Source organism: Camelina sativa, chromosome 17, assembly GCF_030686135.1.
Source record: "Camelina sativa cultivar CO46 ecotype springtype chromosome 17, ASM3068613v1".
Taxonomy (NCBI): domain Eukaryota; kingdom Viridiplantae; phylum Streptophyta; class Magnoliopsida; order Brassicales; family Brassicaceae; genus Camelina; species Camelina sativa.
In genome coordinates this window covers 38605619-38624295 of record NC_141896.1, presented here as the reverse complement: position 1 = coordinate 38624295, position 18677 = coordinate 38605619, and the positions used below count along the sequence as shown (strand labels likewise).

Genomic DNA, 18677 nt, shown 5'->3' with positions numbered 1-18677 from the left:
AAGACATGGATGGACTCACTCAATAATAACAAGAATAGGATAGCAAAGTGTATGAAAAGGATGTAACCAAAATTGGGGAAAAAAGGTTGTCACCTTTAGAGAATGGTCCCCCTTTTTTCTCTATCTCTTGTCAGATATCAAGGTTTTATACAGCTGTTTGATCTTTTCACTTCATTCTATTTCATAATATAACTCTGTTAAATTTTTTGTCAAGATTAAGAATCTTAAAAGATGGAAATAATTACCAAATTGCTTAAAACCTAATTGTATGCTTTAAAGTTTAAACTAATTTATCCCACCAATCTTCAAGATTTGTTACCTTTTGATGTTGTCTCCGTTTGTTTTGGAAACTACCCAAATTTGGATCCAATTATCTTACCAAATTTGGTCAGGCCAAATTAATGATTTTAGGAATTGAGGACCGAACCAAAAAAAAAAATTAGAGATTTTAGGATCATATTAAAAAATTGAATATAAGTCAGGATCCAGGGCGGGCTCGAACTGGCGAGCTTTGAGTCCTAAGACATCTATGTGCTAACCAGCTGAGCTAGGGATCCTGACGGTAACTTTCTACATTAATAAAAAATATAATAACACATTTCATCAAGGTTTAAATACAAGAAACGAAATATGGTCCCGGCGGGGCTCGAACCCGCGACCTTCGGCTCATAAGACCAACGCTCTAACCAACTGAGCTACGGGACCATGACGATAGCTTTCTACGTTTGTACAAAATAAATCAATTACTTCATCGTCGTTTGCATATAAGTTTCTGCTATTGATTGAATCGAAGAGGCGACAAGTGACAAGATTGATACATGAGCAGCAAAATAGTTCATCGTAAGTTGGTAAAGTTCAATCTCTAGATATGGACGAGTAACTTATTCTTGGTTTCAATACCTAGGGATGTGATGGGTAAAAAAACCCAGCCCCACCCAAACCCCAAAAAAACCTAAAAACCCAAATTCAAAAATCCCGTTTTGAGTTTTAAGTTTCGTGAGGAAACCCGAAAAAAACCTATATGTACCAGAACTATCTGTGGTTATCCAAATGTTTTTGTCTTATATTGTGTATTTTTCATCTTTACATTATATAATTTTCAATTTTAGCTATTTTCATACCAAAAACAAATATGATTTATATCATAGATTTTAGTATCTTTTATTATATGTATGTGATAATTTTCAAAATTTATAATCTTATATCATATATGGATAAGTTATATCAAATATAATTCAAATGAATGTGTGTAATGTTCCGACCGCCACCTCTTAGTGATTCCATGTCTAATCTCAGTCCATGGGTGGATGATGGGTCCACCTTTCTTAATGAGCTTCACGTTCTCTTACTAGTCCCGTGAGTCCATTCATATCCGACGGTCGGTTTGGTACGTCTGAGAAATTTTAAATATTTATTACCGACCCTACAAATCACCATATGATCTTTCTCTGTATTTTATCCTCACTCGCACAGTTCCGACAGTCAATTCCCAAAGATCACCCATCCTGTCACTTTGAAGTTTTCTCAGGACCCTTAACCGATAAGATAAGTGCACTTTGATGATATAGGTAGCCAAATCAATTATTTTAAACCTCTCCGCAAGTCTCTGAAACCGCGGTCTCACAATGTGATTCTACAAAAATCCAACAAAATATAGATTTGAGTATCAAAAGCCAGTTTGGTTAATTGACATCAAGCCAGAATCAATTGACACTACAAACACGAGTACCCATGTTTCAATTTTTAAAAAATTAACAAAACCCCATAATCAATTGACACTACAATATACCCATGTTTCAATTTTAAAGCAATACCTCAATTTTAAAACACATGAATCTACGTTACAGAGAGGAGATAAACAGAAGAAGGTCCACAAGTAAACAAGAAAGATCATATTGGATTTATAAGAAGACTGTTATTTCAATATATAATCACTGACAAATCTCAGAAATTAACTTTTAGGTTTTTACACTCTCAAATCCATAAACATAACGAGAACAAAAGAAACCACGCGAGAAGAAACTCACTCATGTGAACAAACTCTTTTAAACACAGCGATCATCTCTACGACCAGCCAAACCAGTAATCAAGAATATAAACCAGACCCAAGGAGAATGGGTAAAGCAAGTAAGCTATGAAACATGTCCAAAGAGGATAAGTTGTGCGGAAACTCGCGAAACTGCCCATCACTAGACAAACGATGAGAATCACCAACACTTCTGATGAGAAGTTCCATGTTAGTCCTCTAAGGTAGACGATTGCTAAGAACACCGAGAGACACAGAATATTGTTCATTGTCACTCCTCCACATAGCTGCAAACAAATAAACAAACACCAAGAAACTGGTTTTTTAGTTTAGGAAGTATATAACGAGGCAGAAAGATACAAGAAATGTGGTTTACGGACCTCGGAGAAAGTTAATGAGGCGGTTCTGATCTTTTTGCGGGAAGCGAAGATGATGGCAGAGACGGCTTCACTTGAGTTGGTGGCTAAAGGCAAAGCGATGAAGGAAATGAAGAAAGATGGGATCCCTGTGGCTGCAGAGAAGTTGTTAACTGTGTCGACTAAAGGATCTGCAAATGCAGCTGCAATGGCAGCTCCCAAGATTAGCAGCAGAGCTGCTTTAATAGTGATCCATTTTGGGTCTGCAACCTCACCGCCTTCCTCTTCGTTCTCACCATTTTCGTTGTCTCCCAACAGAGTATGCTCTCTCTTAGTTTGCTGTCAAAAACGAGATTAAATTGTAATGTATTCAGTTTAGAGACGTTTTCTGACTATGTGTGTTCAATCGAAATAGGGTTTCAACAGTCTCTCTACCACATGGAAATGGTCCAGGAATTTCATTGTTCGAGGACCAGCATCAGGACCAGCTGGAGCAGAATTCCCCATTGCCTGGAGGAGCCAATGTTTAATGCCACGTACAAACTCGTCTTGATCAACTTGCTCATCGAGAGTCTTGTCAAAATCTTGGAGAAGTTTTCCCACAGCATCGTCCTTGTCAAAATCAATCTCCTCAAAGCTGATCCCAATGATAAGCGCCTTTAGTTCAGCCGCTGATAAGTGTCCGTCCTTGTTTGCATCAATAGTGTCAAACAACCTAATAAACAGATAAATATGAGCACAAGGTGAAACCGAGTAAAGTGTCTAAAAATTGTTGCTTTCTATATGTAAGGAAACCATGACTTACTTTCTAATAACATGTTCATCAGGCTGACCTTCATCATCAAGAAGCCTTCCCAAAGAGTGCTGTTTCAAGTGCTTTAGGATTCCTGATATAACATGCTTGTGCTTTGCAAAAGCAAGCCGTCTCCTTTGGATCCACGGTTGGAAGACCTAGATATCATCATACAATGAATAATTATCTCACAAACAGATGTAGAAATACATCAGTAACAACAGATACTTTTTTGGAACTACTGTCCCTGAAAATTGATGTTACCTGATATACGCAGTAAGAGATTAACATTAGAACAGATAAAACTAGAGCAACCAACACAGACAAGTGTCTTCCAGATTGTGATCCCAACATCTGCGGAAGCTGGACAATGACAAACGGAATGACTGATATAGCCATAATCCTTGCAGCATAGCTGGTCCAAACATCAACAGTTACACCAGAATCTACAAACAGAGTAAACAACAATAAGTAAAGACTACATTTTCACTTTCTGTGTGTTCATCAAAGATTAAACTTTTTTTTTAAACTGTAAGATATTTTTTGGTTACCTTTAAGACTAAAGCGTTTAGTGTCTTGATTGTTTACAGCAATAGTATCTCGAAGGTCACACTTGCCAACCACAGTGCAAGTTCCCCAGATAACAGTGAGAAGCATAACGGTTGAGCCAGCGAGCAAACCCATCCCCACAGAGACTTGGCTTTGAGCCGTTGCTGCGTCTCCAGAAAGTCCAGACACTATGAAATCCAAAAGAAAGACATTGTTATAACCAAAGAAACACACACAAATAGACAAAGACCCATCAAGAAGAAAGAGAGCAAAGACAATAATAACTTCACAAAAAAAAAGATTAAGACTTTGACTAAAAAGCACAAGGTGACAAGTGTATAAGGTTTCACTATTTGATTCCCAGAACCTGGCAAATCTCAATCAGAGCCAAACAAAACAAAAAATTAACATTTTCTCACCCAAATAAATTCAAATTCCGCAAAACTCGCACACAAGGCATAGATCGAAGCATATGAAATCTCAAAGATCTAAAAATTCGAAATTTTGAAAATTTGAGACATACCCATGATAAGCATAGCGTCGGGAAGAGCGCCGAGCATGGGAAGGAACAAACCACCGACAATTCCAGGGCCAAGGATCTCAAGAAGAAGCTCACTTCCGGCAGAGAGATACGTAGCAGCAGTGAACATGAGAAACCCATAAACAAGAATCAGAAACACGTTCCCAAGAGCGGTCTTGGTACAGGGCATAAACCCGTAGGTCTGTTCACAAGCTTCCTCTTTCTCCTCTTCAGCCGAAACAACCGTCTTGATAACCGATCCGGAGCCGGAGCCGACGCCACCACCGTCGATTCCATCGGAGATAAGACCGGTTGAAGATTGATGCACAGAGACGAATCTAGCGTAAGTGGATGAAGCGAAGATGAGAAGGAAGAGAAGAGAGATGAGAGATCTGAATCTCATGATTGATTTACGAAAGAAGAAAACAAAAAAAAAGAGTAAAATCAAAAGAGGACGTTCATGGAGAGAGATGAATCAGTAGAGTTTTGTGGATGAGTATTGTATATATATCGTTGGGGGAGAAATAATAAATAAGAGAGAGTACTAATAAAGTTGTGTCATGTGTGTGTGAGAATCGTGTGGGGCAGTTTGTGGGGAAAGATGGCGATTTGATTTACCAGAGAGATGAAAAAGGAAGCTGGAGGAAGATGAAGTGATTAGTGTCTAATTACCATTTTACCCTGCTAATTATAATTAATCAAATTTTAAGGAGTACATGTGTTTGTTATATGAACTTTGTTTAGTGTAATAAGTTTATTAATAATATAAATTTTGGCCACCTCAAAAAAAAAGATGCCAAAGTATAGTTGTTACTGTAAGTTATTAAGTAATAATATAAAATTTGTCCACTTCAAAAAGTAGAAGATGACAATGTGACAAAAATAAAAAGTCTTGGGGGTATTTAGTAATAGTACTTCCCTACAATCAATGGTTTTCCTCAAATTCAACTATTGAATTGTTCAGCATTTTTTTAATTAATTTTAGCATATTGAAATTTAAATATAGAAAAATATCAATTCAAAAAAAAATACAGATGAGGTTATCATCAATTCAGCCGGATTTATTACGAATTATAGTTGGGGTAGATCTGTCTACATTTTTTTTTTTTTAAATTTTGGTTATTTATGATGGGGTGATTTTTTTTTTCAATATATGTTTCAGTATTTATAGTAAAAAATAAAAAAATGTTTGACCTTAATGCCAAACTTCAAAAACTTTTGGGGTCAATTTTCAACTATATTAATGTAGTAAGCAGGAGGGGCTGAAAAATAAAAACAAAGTAGGTAAGGGCGATTCGGGAAATGTATGCTTGTTTACCTTAGAAACGTTCGTTAGTTAGTCATCATAACCGGATTTGATTACGCGGCCACACGTGTAATACTAAGCTACTCTCAAGGGCACAAAATCAAATATTAGTCAATTTTGCCGACATTATAGATACCATAAAAAATACAATAATTATTTAAAAATCCATTTTTCAAAATTCTTCATAGTTCATAAAATAGGAAAAAATCAATTCGTTTCGAGTCGTTTGACCAAAAAGAGCGTTGATGACGCAACGCGACGCTGAGCTGCGTTTGAGCTGAGAAATACCGTAAGTCCGTAACGCTAAAGCCTCGGAATGTGAGAGAATCCAAAACGTCACGTAGTTTTATTATCTAAAAAACAACACGCATGTTTGGGTAATTCGTATGATAAAGATTAATCAATTGGGCCTTCAGTCAGTTTAAAAAGCCCAAAGGCCCATCAAAAAAGAGCGAAATCACAAAAACTCAAATACCCATGATGGTATTTTCATCTCCTTCCTTCTCTCCCTCCCTCCGTTTCCATGGCGGTATCTGATGATATTAGGGTTTTGGATTCTCTAATTCTTCCAAAACCCTAACATCATCTTTTGTGACTTTTAAACCTATCTTACAACTATTCGTCTTCATCCTCCTCCTGGGTTCGACAATTCCCAGTTATATTTTTCGGATTTCACTCAATTAGAAAGCTTCTGGGTATTGATTTGATTCACACGAAGATTTTTGGGGATAAGGGCAATGGTAGAAGCCGAAGAGAAATCTGATAATAAGTTTGAAGACATTAAAGCTATTAAGCGTCGTCGTGTGAGAAGCTCAGATATTGTTGACTCTATCGTCTCAGATAAACAAAAGTTCAAGAGAGTTCATCTCTGTAGGGCGAAACCATCTTATCTTCTGAGTCTTGGACCAAAAGCAAGCAGAAGCGAGTATCTCAATAGATTACCTGGGATCCTTCGTGAGCTACTTCGTAGGAGAAACTGGAGTGATGCAAGTCGTGTGCTCTCTGTTCTGATGAAAGGCACTATTAAAGATCCTTGTCCGAAGATGAACCGTCTCAAATACGAGGTCCTTTTGAGTTCTAAAAGGTTTTGGCTTTATATGATGAAATGGTTCTTATTGTTTCTTCTTTTGTTTTTGGCAGGCTCATATACAAATTGTGAATCACTCGGATACTAAGAAAAACAAAGCCGATGAGATTGGAAGAATATATGATACTTGGATTGGGCAGATTGGTAAACAACATAAAGAGGTTCCTTTTTTAGATTTGTAATTCGTTTACTTGATTGTGGACATATTAGTCTAAGGCTCGAGGATAACATTGAGTTACTTGGTCATTTGGACAGGAGAGGCTCTTGGTTTGGTACGAGCAAATTTGTCATTTTATTGAGCATGGTATGAACACTGATGCTAATAGTGCTGCAATCAGGTACGATTGATATCTTCTTGAACTAGATTTTAATAGGTAGTTGGCGTTTCTATAGTTTGCTTTTGATAGTATCATACTTTCAATGTACATGTTATCTTGTAATTGTGTAAGTTGATAGTTTTTATGTTTACAATATTTATCTGATACGTTTCTGCTTGGGTTAATATTGAACTCTGTTTTATCTTTTGGTAGCTTGATGCAGAACCGTGATTTCGGAATGCTTCCACGGGCCAATCTTTTTATAGGAATCACATTCTACAAGATGTGGTGTAGTAAATTTTTGAAGGAGTTACAGCCTGAAGAGGCAGATGACAACGAAAGCGTATCCAATATGTCGGAATCAAGATCTGGTAGTCTGGTTGAAGGTTCAGGTAGGGATGAGTCGGTTTGCTCCGCGGCGTCAGAGGTTTCTGCTAGAAACGATTCAGAGACTTCCGTCATGTATTGTAAAAAAGATTCCCATTTGTCCATTAGTGACTCAGGAACAAAAATGGATACCAAGGTAAAAGTAAAGAGTACTCCGCATGTTACCACTTCACCACAACTCTATGCAAACTCTGAAGAAAACGAAGGCTCTTTGCGAGATGGAGCTGAATTTGATCCCACCGTTATTAATATTCTTGGTTAGTACTGATAATTTCTTTTTTGCATTACGCTATATAATCTATAACCACTTTTGTTGAATCTATGGCTTCGTTTTTTCAATGTTAGGCGACATGGATCCATGGTTGCTTCCCTTAAAACCGCCAGAAGATCCTGATTGCTACATAAAGATTGTCAATGATACTTATTATAAGGAAGCTGTCAAATATATGCGGCAAACTCTTCAGTCCCCGCCTCATGTATCTTTGGCTGCATTACATCCACTTGTACATGTAAAAACTGATTAAACTATATTTGCCTACGTGTCTCATAATGTCCTCATGTTCATCCCTTAAAGCTGGAATGTCTCGCACTAATTAGGTGTTTGTTTTTTCCTTTTCTAGCTTCTGTTATTTGGAGGTCATGTAGATGAAGCGATGAAAATGGTCGAGGAGATGTGCAAGAAGGTACATGACGTAAAACCTTTCAGGTACAAAGATATATATTTCATTCTCTTATCTAGTATATGCACCCGCCTTAGGAATTTAGAATATGGAAACAAAGGATTTTCTGAAGTGGGTTTTGGTTATTTTGGTCAACTGTAGGATTAAGGCCCTAATGATGGAGAAATTTCATCGTAACAGCGACATGCTTGCAAAATCCTATGAAGATATCTTAAAGATTGATCCTAGTTGTGTAACTACCCTTAAGAAGCTTATTGGAATGTGCATGGAAGGTACTTAAGATCAATCCATCAGACACCTTTTAGCCTTAAGACCTTGAATCCTGCCTCTAAGTTGTTAATAATACCATCTGTTTTAATTACCTGCAGATGAGTATAGTAGAGAGTCACTAATCGAAATGATAGCATTGCATGTAGAAGCTTCGTTTCCTGAGCCTGAAATCTGGAAGGAGTTAGCCTCTTGCTTCAGTCACTTCTTTGAGAATCTTGATGAAGACAGAATGTCTGTATGCCTCGACGACAGATCTGGAGATAAACGGAACCAACAAACATATTCTGTTCGATACAACCCGTCACCAAAAATGTTCACCAGTACATTCTGGGCTCTTCGGGCTAAGTGGTGGCTGAACCGCCATTTCTCCCCAGGAATGCTCGAGACAGAAATAAAAAACGGTATGTTGATAGGAGATTGGGAGATGATGAGTTACAAAGCGGCATGTGCAAGTCACATCTACGGACGAGACTTTGGTTATGTAACAAAAGTTTACGAACTGTTAAAGAATAGCAACAACAGAGAGTTTTTCAACTTCTTGCGGGAACACACGCACAGAAGGAACTGGAACACGATTTACAATTTTGAATAGTGTGATTTTTTTGCCAAACAATTTTGAGTGTGTGAACCCATTATTTTTTTAGTTTTACATGATAGAAGATGTATATCGATTTTGAGTAACACTTTTGAGTGTTGAATGTGTGAATTTGTAAAATAATATGCAAACGACTAATCAAGATAAGATCATTAAAGCCGAAACACATGACAAGAAAACATGATTTTGAGTTTTGAGTGTGAATTTGTAAAATAATATGCAATAAGATCATTAAAGCCTAATCAAATGACAAGTATAACTGTTAAGGAAAAGAACCTAGAATAAACAAATTAGACTGTACACTTTTCATTATCACGTAGCCAAGAAACCAATTAAAAGATGACAGTTTTTGACCATTCACACATATTTTATGTGCACAAAAGAAAGAGAAAAAAAAGTACAAATTTACAGAAAATTCTTTTGGAGCTGAAAACAAACCCAAACTCTGTTTTCTTCTCTTCTTTAAAAGTCTCCTTCTATATATAAATATATTTATATAAACCCAATAAGATTAGATGATAGCATTCTTCTTCCTATACCTTACTCTTCTCCATAACGAGTGCCTCCGATTTACAGATTGGGCAAACGTTCTTCACAATCAGCCATTTCTCCAAGCATTCAGCATGATACTCGTGCCCACAATCCAAAGTCGCAATCTTTTCCTCGTTCTTGAAGCTTTCCTGTAAAGAAATATATTGAGAGGAATCTTTAGCCCTCTAAATCCAAGCCAGTGCAGCCATTCACAAGTTTTGAGAGTCAGTTGGCTATTTTTTACCTGACATATTGTGCAGGGTTCAGTTTCTAAATCTTTAGTTCTTGGAGACGAAGACTCTATTTCAACGTTGATTCCAGAACATGTTCTTATTTTCAAATGATTCTTCACATCTTCCTCTGGCAAACCAGTGTTTACGGTTCCAATTCGCTCACTCAACGCAAGAAGGTCCTGTTCAAACCCCAGATTTTCAAGTCAGATCAACTATATGATCATAGAAAATTGCATTGTGGATTCTCAAGCTCATACTAAACCCAAGATCTTCTCAGGGAAAAGATAATAAAAGACTGCAACTTTTAGCTCCTAACTCTGATAACTACAAAGGTAAAGAGTGATGATAGGCTCACCTCGTAAGACATTTCCTCGATGTCCAATCGCATATCTCGATGATGATCAATGTGATTAGTTCCAGAACCACCAAGGAAGTCACCAAACTCCAAAAGAGCAACTTCCTACACACATTGAGGAGAACCAAAGATACAGAACCTTGAGCAAGACGGAAATGGAAAGATATGGGACAGACAAATTAAGGCAAGAAATTTACATCATCAGGCATCACTCTAAGCCGAGGAACTCCTCCACGGTGTTGTCTAAGAGTTGCTACAGGTACAGAATCATCTCGTTGATGATGCTGGTATATCCGAAACCCGGTTAGTTGAACCGGACCCACATGACTCGAACCCATCTCTGAGCCCGGGGGACCGCTATTCATTGTGTTCTGAGGAGCAAAACCACCAGGAGGAACTCTGTATGAGGCTGAAGAAGCCATGTGAGGATATAATGTGGCGTTCTGGCCTCTCACGCCTTGTAAAGGAGGAGGTGCCGGGTGGTGATGATGACTATAATAGTGGTCCCTCGGGTTTAACTGTGAAGGATACATAAATGCTGTAGGGTTTCTGCTACTAGACTCTATGGAACCAGCGAAAATGTTACTACCTGAAAGGTCATTCAAAGATAGTAAATAAGATTACAAAGTTCAAAACTTTAAAAAGAGATTGTGTGTTAGTAGGTACCGTGCATGTAAGGTGTGTGAGGCCAAAACGAAGGTGAGCCATCAGATCTGCCGTGGTGCTGATCATACCAGATTGAGCCAGGAGGTGGAAAAGGATGATGACCTGCATAGTTTCCTGGAATGAAGTTATTCGGAGCGTGAAGAGGAGGAACAGGGTTCACTGTAACAGCTCCTGGTCTGTTCCTAGCGCCTCCAAAAGGTGCTATTGTCTCTGGCGTGTTGAATGGAGCTGCTAAGGTACTTAAATATTGAGGTTGTCCCGGTATTCCTTCAGCGTTCTTTCGTTTATACGTTCCTCTTGTGTGATCCATAAAATGAGCATTTCTTTCGTATTCATGATCAGGACTTACACCAACTACACCGTGATTGCTTGAAGATGGTAACTGACCCGGAGGAGCCTGAAATGCCACATAGGGAACATAGAAATTCGTTGGAGCACGCTGATGAGGATGATGATGGTACTGAGGAAGCCCGTAGAACATCGCAGAGTTGTCATAAGCTGGGTCTTGAAGAGAATGAGGTTCTAAATTAGGAACATTTGCAACCATTGCAGGGATATTATTAATATCCGGTTGTTGTGGAAAGCTGCCTAAAAGGATGCAAGGTTCTGGTTGGAGAGAAGCTTGAGATTGTTGCTGCTCCATTTCTAAATCAATAGTCCTATTTCTTTGTCCCATTTCGCTTGCTGCAGAAGCCCTCTGATAGGATTTTTGTATTCATAAAAACATCAAAAACCATATGGTGACACACCAATGCAACATTATTACAATCTCAAGCTGATACTTAAAAAAACTAAGCCATCACATTGTCATATGCACATGTAAACTCCTTAATTTGGGAAATAAGTAACAACGAAACCATAGCATACAAAACACATGAATCTCCTTTGATTCAGCCTCAGAAACCGTATTCTCGGAAGATTGCATTACTAATGCAGCATTAGTGCATTCTCAATTATCATTTATCCACCAAAATCAAATGGAAGAAAAAAAACAAAAAGACTAAAACTTTAGCTGCAGAAATCAAAAACCACATTCACAAAACAATAACAATGCAAAAAAAGATCATAGCTTTCTAACAAAAACAAAAAAGGAAACTAGCCCACCATGTCTAACTAGAATCAGGAGCAAAAATTAAGCAGAAACAAAGAACAAAGTTCTAACCTTGAGAACATTAAGATTGCGAGAGAGCAAACAGCGGCAAAAGACACAAAGAGTTGCTAAAGATTTCCTGAGAATTCCGAAACCAACAAAAAAAAGAAACTCCCTGCAAAGATAAAAACAAAATCAATGATGATCAAAAGAGATTACAAATTCATTAAAACAAAACTGACCAAGAACAATGCATTTTCTTGAGATAAACTTGATGATGATAACACAATTATCAAAAAACTCACCAAATAAAAAAAATTTCCCAGGACCAAAAGAGAAACTGGGAAATATACTTTTGAAAGAAAAGCTAAGAGAATCCGATTAACGTGATGATTACCTGATTTTAGAGGTTTAATCAGGGAGGGAGAGAGAGAGAGATCCAAAGAAAAAGAGAAGAGAAGAAAGAGGAGGTGAGGGAGAGAGAAGAGAAGAGACGTCGGTTTCTTGATTCTAATTTCTTCTCGCACTCTGACGGAACGATGAAAAATGCCTTTTTTTTTTTTTTTTTTTTTTTAAATTTATTTTCCCATTTATCTTTTTTTTTCTTCATTTCCTATTTTTTTCATTGGTTTATCTTTTTTTTGCTTCGTATATATATATTAAAAAGGTAAAATAGTGTCCTAATTATAGACTTAAAACGTCGTCGTTAATTATGTATAAAATTCATTAATTGACGGACTTTAATTAGTACACACTTTTTTTTTTTTTTAATTAGTACACACTTTTGATCTCATTATCTTATGTTTTGGGTTTTTATTATAGCTGATTGATGAAGCATGCCAACCATTAATTAAGAATGATTTATTTATTTGCTAAGATATCAAAGTTTTAAATCAATGTAGATTTTCTTTTCTAAAAAAAAAATACTAAAATGGATTTTGTTATTCATTAAATGATCCACATTGAGATGTTTTTGTTATTTTTTTTCTTTGGTGAAGTGTGTATAAGTGAAAGTTTCTGAATGTGTTTATATGCATTAGATAGATTTTGAGCAAAGTTATTAATTGTTTGGATTTTTTTTTTTCTTTTTGTTAAGACAAAGCTTTGGGGAAGTGTCCCCATGTGCTTTCTTTGTTGAACCAGCTTGACACCTAATTATGCCCAATATTAATTTAGAATTTATGGCTACACAACTTTGTGAACTATCTAAAATGTATGTACATACACAGTTACACACCACATCCCATCTCTAATGCGTTGTATAGTTATCTAATTTAATGATGTGTATTATACTCGTTGGTGGAACAGGCCTTAAATTTTTGTTTTGTTACTCCCCCAAAACTTTTTTTGATTATGTCATAAGTGCCATATGTTTATAAACTTATAATTCCCAATGAATTGATTGGTTTATGTTTTTTCATCATATACTACTTTTAGATTCATTAAAATTGCATATCCAAAATCCAAACACGTCATTTTAAAATTAAATTACATTTGAAAGTTTGTAACCAAAAACTACGTCAACTTTGAGCTAAGATATACGTTTGACATTTTTTTGTCAAACATATACTAGTAGAATGAATTCGACATACACTTAAATCTATGACATCGTTCTTAGTGTATTTGATTGATATGCCAACAATATATCTCGAATTCTTCGTCACTTGTTTGTATAATAATCTAATAGTAAAAAAGTTTTGATATGGTATAATACGCGAAGTAGCCGTACAAAATAACACTAGCCATACACGTTAGTTACGTATATGTTGAGAAAATCAAGTGTAGCTTAAAAATTGTTAATCACGAATTTATAACAAAAACCATAAATATAATTTCTTTTTCTTCCATCAACCATAAATGTAATTTTTGGGGTTATAAGTTATAACATTGCTTCCAACTGTAGAGTTTGGATCAGATTCTTTATACTGTCTTAAACCCACGAAGAGAATATGCTCTTTTATTCTCTCTTTTTTTGCTCTTTCTTTATCGACTGTATAAGCCACATGCATCAAAATAACGAAATGGAAAAAAAAACGATATATAACGAATACAATACAATGATCATTGGAACGAAAGTGATCTGTGAATTATCACATCGATAATATTTTGTACCAATATTTCATATACCACTGCACGTGACACGTCTAACTGTTTTCTATTTCCTATTACTATCTATTAAGGATGTGGATAAATAACATTATTACTTATAATTTAAAGGGTTAATTTGTACGACGACCAATCAGATTATATACAAAACTGTATGCAATACAAATATATGTAGTACTGAAACAATTTAATGTAGAATTAAAGATTCATTTAGCAAGAAAGATAGATCGTTTTGTTATCGTATAGTATAAGCATGACATTTTTTTAAAAAAATTTGTATAAGCATGACATTGTTCCACTATATATAGATTTTGATATTTGCGCTCGGAGAATTTGAGATATTTCTTTGGTTCCTTGAAGTTAGGGTTTCAGATTTTGCTGCCGTCCCACTTCTTTAATTAGGTGTAGTCCAAATAAGCTCTCCAAACTCAAATGTACCACTCTCTTGAGTATGTCGAGTTCATCAACGGCTACTACTAAACGACGGTGTTTAATATTGGGCTTGTGGGCCTGTGATGACGATGGATTAGGGCTTTTTATGGTTGAGGATTTCTAGAAAGTATCTTAGGATGATCTTGTCTATGATTTTTTAGGGGGATTGCGTCTATGATCTTGTCTATGATTGGAGTCCAATTGTCCAAATACCTCTCCAAACTCAAATGTACCACTCTCTTGTGTATGTAGAGTTCATCAACGGCTACTACTAAACGACGGTTCTTAACATTGGGCTTGTGGGCCTGTGGGCCTGTGATGACGATGGATTAGGGCTTTTATGGTTGAGGATTTCTAGAAAGTATCTTAGGATGATCCTGTCTATGATTTCTTTAGGGGGATTGTGTCTATGATTTTTTTTTGTTGGTAAAAGTGTCTATGATTTTTTTTAATGGATGTGTAAAACTTTCGATTTTGCACAACAATAACAACAACAAAAGAAAAACTTTCGATTACGAAAAGTGAGCCATATATATTGCGATGATATCTGAATATAACATATAAGAAATCGTTATATATTACGAAAAAAAATATTAGGATTGTGCTTTAAAAAAAAAACAAAAGAAAATTTGAATGAGTAAGATGAGTAGCCAATTCTGTTTTATTGAATCAGACTTGAGCTTAATCAACAAAATAGTGAGTGACCAACAAGCCCAACACAAAAAAAAAAGTACTGAAAAGAAGTTGTCACATTTGTGCAAGTGCAAACATAAAAAGAGTTGTCACGTCTGAATTTTTTTATAAAGAAGGATATATTCGAGACTGATAATAAATGTATAAAATGATTTTGTTTCGAAACTATATGTACGAGTGTTATCTTATCTTTAACTGCATTCGGTAAAAGACTATTCTAATATGGACGTGAATAAGAATAAGAAATTATTGTGTATAAAAATTGTAATATTCAGAAAAGTAGCTACTTGTTTTGGTTCGTTTGCACCAATTGGCTACTTGTTTGTTAAAAGTTTAAAATATACTTTTTCAGTTATATTGTTTGGATGCTATCAAAAAGTCATAATAATCTCTCCAATATTTCTACTTGAGATTTGACCTAAAGGCACTGTTTCTTGTCATCTGTTACAGTGTAAAAAGTCTGATTAGATTTGTCTGTTAGTTAAACGTGTTTCTCTTTTTTCTCTGTATGGTAATTTGGTAGCAAAAATATTAATAGTAAAATATCATCAAGTTTTTACTGGAAGTTAGCTAAACTACACGTCCTAACTATTACCCGTAATTAACGGTCCTATGTTATGAACTGATCATGATATAAATTTTGTTGACAAAGAAACAAAAGTAAATGTAATGAGACTTCGTTTCATCCAAACTGGTTTTTGTTCATGCAAACGGTTAATCTTTCAGCAAAAAAATAAATATAAAAACCTAACATATAATTTCTTATTACATTATTAAAAAATATGGGAGTTGAATAAAATGCATATAGTATTGTTGTTTTGGTCTTACGAGAGAGATCTCTGCAATCAAGAACCGGTTCAATCTCGTTAGTTCCAAGTCATTACATTTTTATATTTAACCCACCAAACACATGATTCAACGTATTTTACGTGTAATATTAAAAATACAAATGATTATTTTTTTCGAAATGCTTCTATGGAAGTCTTCAAAAATCGCAATCAAATCACAAATTATTATGTTTTTTCTTTTGGAAAAATAAATAAAGTATATATATAAACTTATCACTAAATTATCGATTATTATAATATATTTTCCCTGTTGTTTTTCTCTCATCTCCTTAATTTTTCTTCATCATAATGATGAGTTTTTTTCTTGCCCAAACAAAAGAGAAGAACATCATCATCACATAAACAGAGGAATCTCATTATTTCAGGAGGATCAGAAGACATGAAAAATAAAAAACACAAAAGAGTTCAAGATAAGAATCATCTGTACGGGATAGTGTTACAAAAGAAACACAGTTAATTAGTGTAAAACAAATTTAGCACTCTTGTCGGACATTAGTAGCTACAGCTCGAGCCCAGAACTTGATCTGATCTTTCATTTCTTTTCTTGAATCTTTCGGAACCCTAGGCGGTGTAGCCAGTCCGCTTGCGACACGTGGCTCGACCAGTTGGTCTTCATAATCTTTCAGCCTCTGAATCTCTTTGGTTGTCTCTACGCTGCTTAACGTTTTACGCAGCGTTTTGGGGATCGAGCTCCCTTGTTTGACCATAACAGTGTCTTCAGCTGATCTCAAGCTTCTTGGTGGTCTCTGACTTTGATTGCTTGAGGCCTGCACCAAGATTCAAACTTAAATATGTTTTTGATCAAGTTCTCAATAACCATTACTAATTTCTCTGACATAGAGAATGATTCATTTCATTACCTTTGGAACATTATGTGAGCTAGCGAGGGCTTCACGGATCAAGGATCCCATTCTTGAGTCGTCATCCTCCTCATTATCTTCTTCTCTTCTCATGTTATTCGGCATCGTTTGAGTTCTTTGCAAACAAATCTTGACACTACTACTACTACTTCTTGTTTTGTTCCTTTCACTAATCCCTTTGTCTCGTACCATAGTTTCCTTCTTCTGCAAGAAACGCTCACCAGACGTTGTCGGTTCTAGAACCCTAATCTTCTCGGAGAACTGCCTTGTCAGCTTATTAATCATCTTCTTTGCCTCGCGGTCCACCTCTCTTTTTTCTATCTGAGGCGGCAAAGAAGGAGCTCGGATCAACCCACGTTTTGTGGAAGCTTCTTGAATCTTCCCCGGAGCCGAACGAGATCCAGATTTGGGAAGAACCACGGGTTCCTTATTCTCCAAGGAAGAGCCAATTTGCCTCGGTTCTTGAACCCTAATATTTTCTGAGCTCTTCAGTTTCATCTGAGATCCGCCTTCTCTACTATCTAAAGAAGGTACCCTGATTATAGATGCTTCTAGAACCTTCTCCGAATCTGAATCTCCCATTGTTTCAGCAGAAGAAGAAGGGTAAGGATCTGAGTGACAATACCTCAAGCCTCTTGATCTCCTTGTAAATAAGTTCTCAAAGAACCAGTAATCTTCAAGAAGATCATCAATAAGTAAATCACTTGAACTTACACGATCCATGTCCTTTTCAGACAAGTGATTACAAAAGATTAAAAAGAAAAAAGTTAAAAGGAAGAAGACAAGAGACAGAGAGACTCTAAAAAGAGAGAAGTTGTGTTTTATAACAAAGATTGAGTCTTCTGGTTTTCCTTTGTGGGTGTATTTGTTTTGTTCATATCTGTGTTGTTTAGTGAACATCCAATGTATTTGAGGCATCGATTCTGGAGTTTTATTTGGAAGTGCCCACATGGGCAGCCTTTCTTCAATTATTATTTTTCTTATAGTTTATTTTTAATTATTATATCTGTGTAGAGTGAATATATTGGTTTTTGAATAGAATATTTTAAAGACTTTCCAAGTAAAAATAATGCTGAAATTGTAACTCATTACAGGATAAAATTGTTACAACTTAGGACATCTCCAACCCACCTCTATATTTGCTTTTTAACTCTATTTTAGAGTAAAATCTACTCCAACCCATCTCTATTTCTACCTCTATAATAGAGATCTCTATTTTTTCCTCTATAATAGAGTTGAACTTTTTAATTTATAAAATGGTCCTTGTACTTTTAACACTTTTATATTTATGATCAAAATATATTTATTAAATATAAATAACTTAAATATTTTAGTTTTTATTCACACTATAATATTAATTTCGTATATTTTAAACAAGAGTTATTTTCTCTTTTGTAAAATATATAAGATAGCCAAAAAAAAACAACAAAACTCCAAAACCAAAAATAATGAAAACATTTATAGTAAAAAATTCAAACAAATAAATACTTACTATATCATCATTTGAAGCACCACTTTGATGTCTGTTTTCACATTGTCTTATGCATGCATGTAGTTTTTTTGTGGGAAAAATACACTAATGTCGATGATTAATTAAAAAAATCTACTATGTTTTATTATTTTATATGATGCAATGTATTTCTTTTAATAAATGTGATATTTAAATAATATTTATGAATGTTAAAAATTTAAATAATATCATAATTTTATGAAAGTTTCACAAATACTAAAATAAATGGGTTAGTTTGTAACTTTTATAAGTAAAAGATATTAATAGTAAAATAAAAAAAGAATCTCTATGGAATATTCTTTTTTAGAGGAAAAAATAGAGGTATACATTGGAGCAAAAATCACCTCTATTTTAGAGGTAAAAATAGAGAAAACCATTGGAGATGGTCTTACACAGCTCTAGAGCAATAAAGTCAACTAAATAAATAGAGTATAGGTATAGTGAAAGTCATGTGAATATATATTTAG

At 35.3% G+C, this 18677-nt stretch overlaps 4 protein-coding genes and 1 non-coding gene across 7 annotated transcripts; 1 reads left to right on the top strand and 4 right to left on the bottom strand.

Moving 5' to 3' along the window:
- Positions 1-631: 631 nt before the first annotated feature.
- On the bottom strand, positions 632-705 carry TRNAI-UAU (transfer RNA isoleucine (anticodon UAU)). Its single transcript has one exon. It is a non-coding gene; the product is annotated as a tRNA-Ile (tRNA).
- A 1172-nt stretch (positions 706-1877) lies between these two features.
- LOC104758667 (sodium/calcium exchanger NCL) lies at positions 1878-5097 on the bottom strand. Its single transcript, XM_010481572.3, has 7 exons — positions 4248-5097; positions 3727-3912; positions 3440-3621; positions 3188-3333; positions 2818-3097; positions 2407-2721; positions 1878-2313 (listed from the first exon to the last, which is right to left on the bottom strand). The coding sequence occupies exons 1-7, from the start codon at positions 4645-4647 to the stop codon at positions 2065-2067; spliced, it is 1758 nt and encodes a 585-aa protein (XP_010479874.1). The 5' UTR covers positions 4648-5097; the 3' UTR covers positions 1878-2064.
- A 713-nt stretch (positions 5098-5810) lies between these two features.
- On the top strand, positions 5811-9006 carry LOC104758666 (uncharacterized). Of its 2 annotated transcripts, none has more exons than XM_010481571.3 (8): positions 5811-6614; positions 6691-6798; positions 6893-6975; positions 7168-7598; positions 7687-7850; positions 7962-8047; positions 8163-8293; positions 8390-9006. In XM_010481571.3, the coding sequence occupies exons 1-8, from the start codon at positions 6288-6290 to the stop codon at positions 8881-8883; spliced, it is 1824 nt and encodes a 607-aa protein (XP_010479873.2). In that variant the 5' UTR covers positions 5811-6287; the 3' UTR covers positions 8884-9006. The 2 variants fall into 2 exon arrangements, with proteins under 2 accessions (XP_010479873.2, XP_087352424.1); XM_087496298.1 differs by having other exon boundaries at positions 6004-6614; positions 6691-6781.
- Positions 9007-9168: 162 nt separating this feature from the next.
- LOC104758663 (uncharacterized) lies at positions 9169-12388 on the bottom strand. 2 transcript variants are annotated; one of them, XM_010481569.3, is made up of 7 exons: positions 12067-12388; positions 11834-11936; positions 10672-11368; positions 10203-10594; positions 10006-10110; positions 9662-9829; positions 9169-9566 (listed from the first exon to the last, which is right to left on the bottom strand). In XM_010481569.3, the coding sequence occupies exons 3-7, from the start codon at positions 11345-11347 to the stop codon at positions 9420-9422; spliced, it is 1488 nt and encodes a 495-aa protein (XP_010479871.2). In that variant the 5' UTR covers positions 11348-11368; positions 11834-11936; positions 12067-12388; the 3' UTR covers positions 9169-9419. The 2 variants fall into 2 exon arrangements, with proteins under 2 accessions (XP_010479871.2, XP_010479870.2); XM_010481568.3 differs by having other exon boundaries at positions 12159-12388.
- A 3786-nt stretch (positions 12389-16174) lies between these two features.
- Positions 16175-17667, bottom strand: LOC104758662 (uncharacterized). Its single transcript, XM_010481567.3, has 2 exons — positions 16701-17667; positions 16175-16607 (listed from the first exon to the last, which is right to left on the bottom strand). The coding sequence occupies exons 1-2, from the start codon at positions 17649-17651 to the stop codon at positions 16314-16316; spliced, it is 1245 nt and encodes a 414-aa protein (XP_010479869.3). The 5' UTR covers positions 17652-17667; the 3' UTR covers positions 16175-16313.
- Positions 17668-18677: the final 1010 nt, after the last annotated feature.

Coding starts and splice junctions, on each gene's coding strand:
- LOC104758667 (XM_010481572.3), bottom strand. CDS start 4,647: ATGAGATTCAGATCTCTCATCTCTCTTCTCTTCCTTCTCATCTTCGCT. Junction 3,334..3,439: donor TCTCTTACTGCGTATATCAG/GTAACATCAATT, acceptor GATGATATCTAG/GTCTTCCAACCGTGGATCCA. Junction 2,722..2,817: donor TCCTGGACCATTTCCATGTG/GTAGAGAGACTG, acceptor CGTTTTTGACAG/CAAACTAAGAGAGAGCATAC.
- LOC104758666 (XM_010481571.3), top strand. CDS start 6,288: ATGGTAGAAGCCGAAGAGAAATCTGATAATAAGTTTGAAGACATTAAA. Junction 6,976..7,167: donor GCTAATAGTGCTGCAATCAG/GTACGATTGATA, acceptor ATCTTTTGGTAG/CTTGATGCAGAACCGTGATT. Junction 8,294..8,389: donor TATTGGAATGTGCATGGAAG/GTACTTAAGATC, acceptor AATTACCTGCAG/ATGAGTATAGTAGAGAGTCA.
- LOC104758663 (XM_010481569.3), bottom strand. CDS start 11,347: ATGGGACAAAGAAATAGGACTATTGATTTAGAAATGGAGCAGCAACAA. Junction 10,595..10,671: donor TCACACACCTTACATGCACG/GTACCTACTAAC, acceptor ATGACCTTTCAG/GTAGTAACATTTTCGCTGGT. Junction 10,111..10,202: donor TTAGAGTGATGCCTGATGAT/GTAAATTTCTTG, acceptor CAATGTGTGTAG/GAAGTTGCTCTTTTGGAGTT.
- LOC104758662 (XM_010481567.3), bottom strand. CDS start 17,651: ATGTGGGCACTTCCAAATAAAACTCCAGAATCGATGCCTCAAATACAT. Junction 16,608..16,700: donor GCTCACATAATGTTCCAAAG/GTAATGAAATGA, acceptor ATCTTGGTGCAG/GCCTCAAGCAATCAAAGTCA.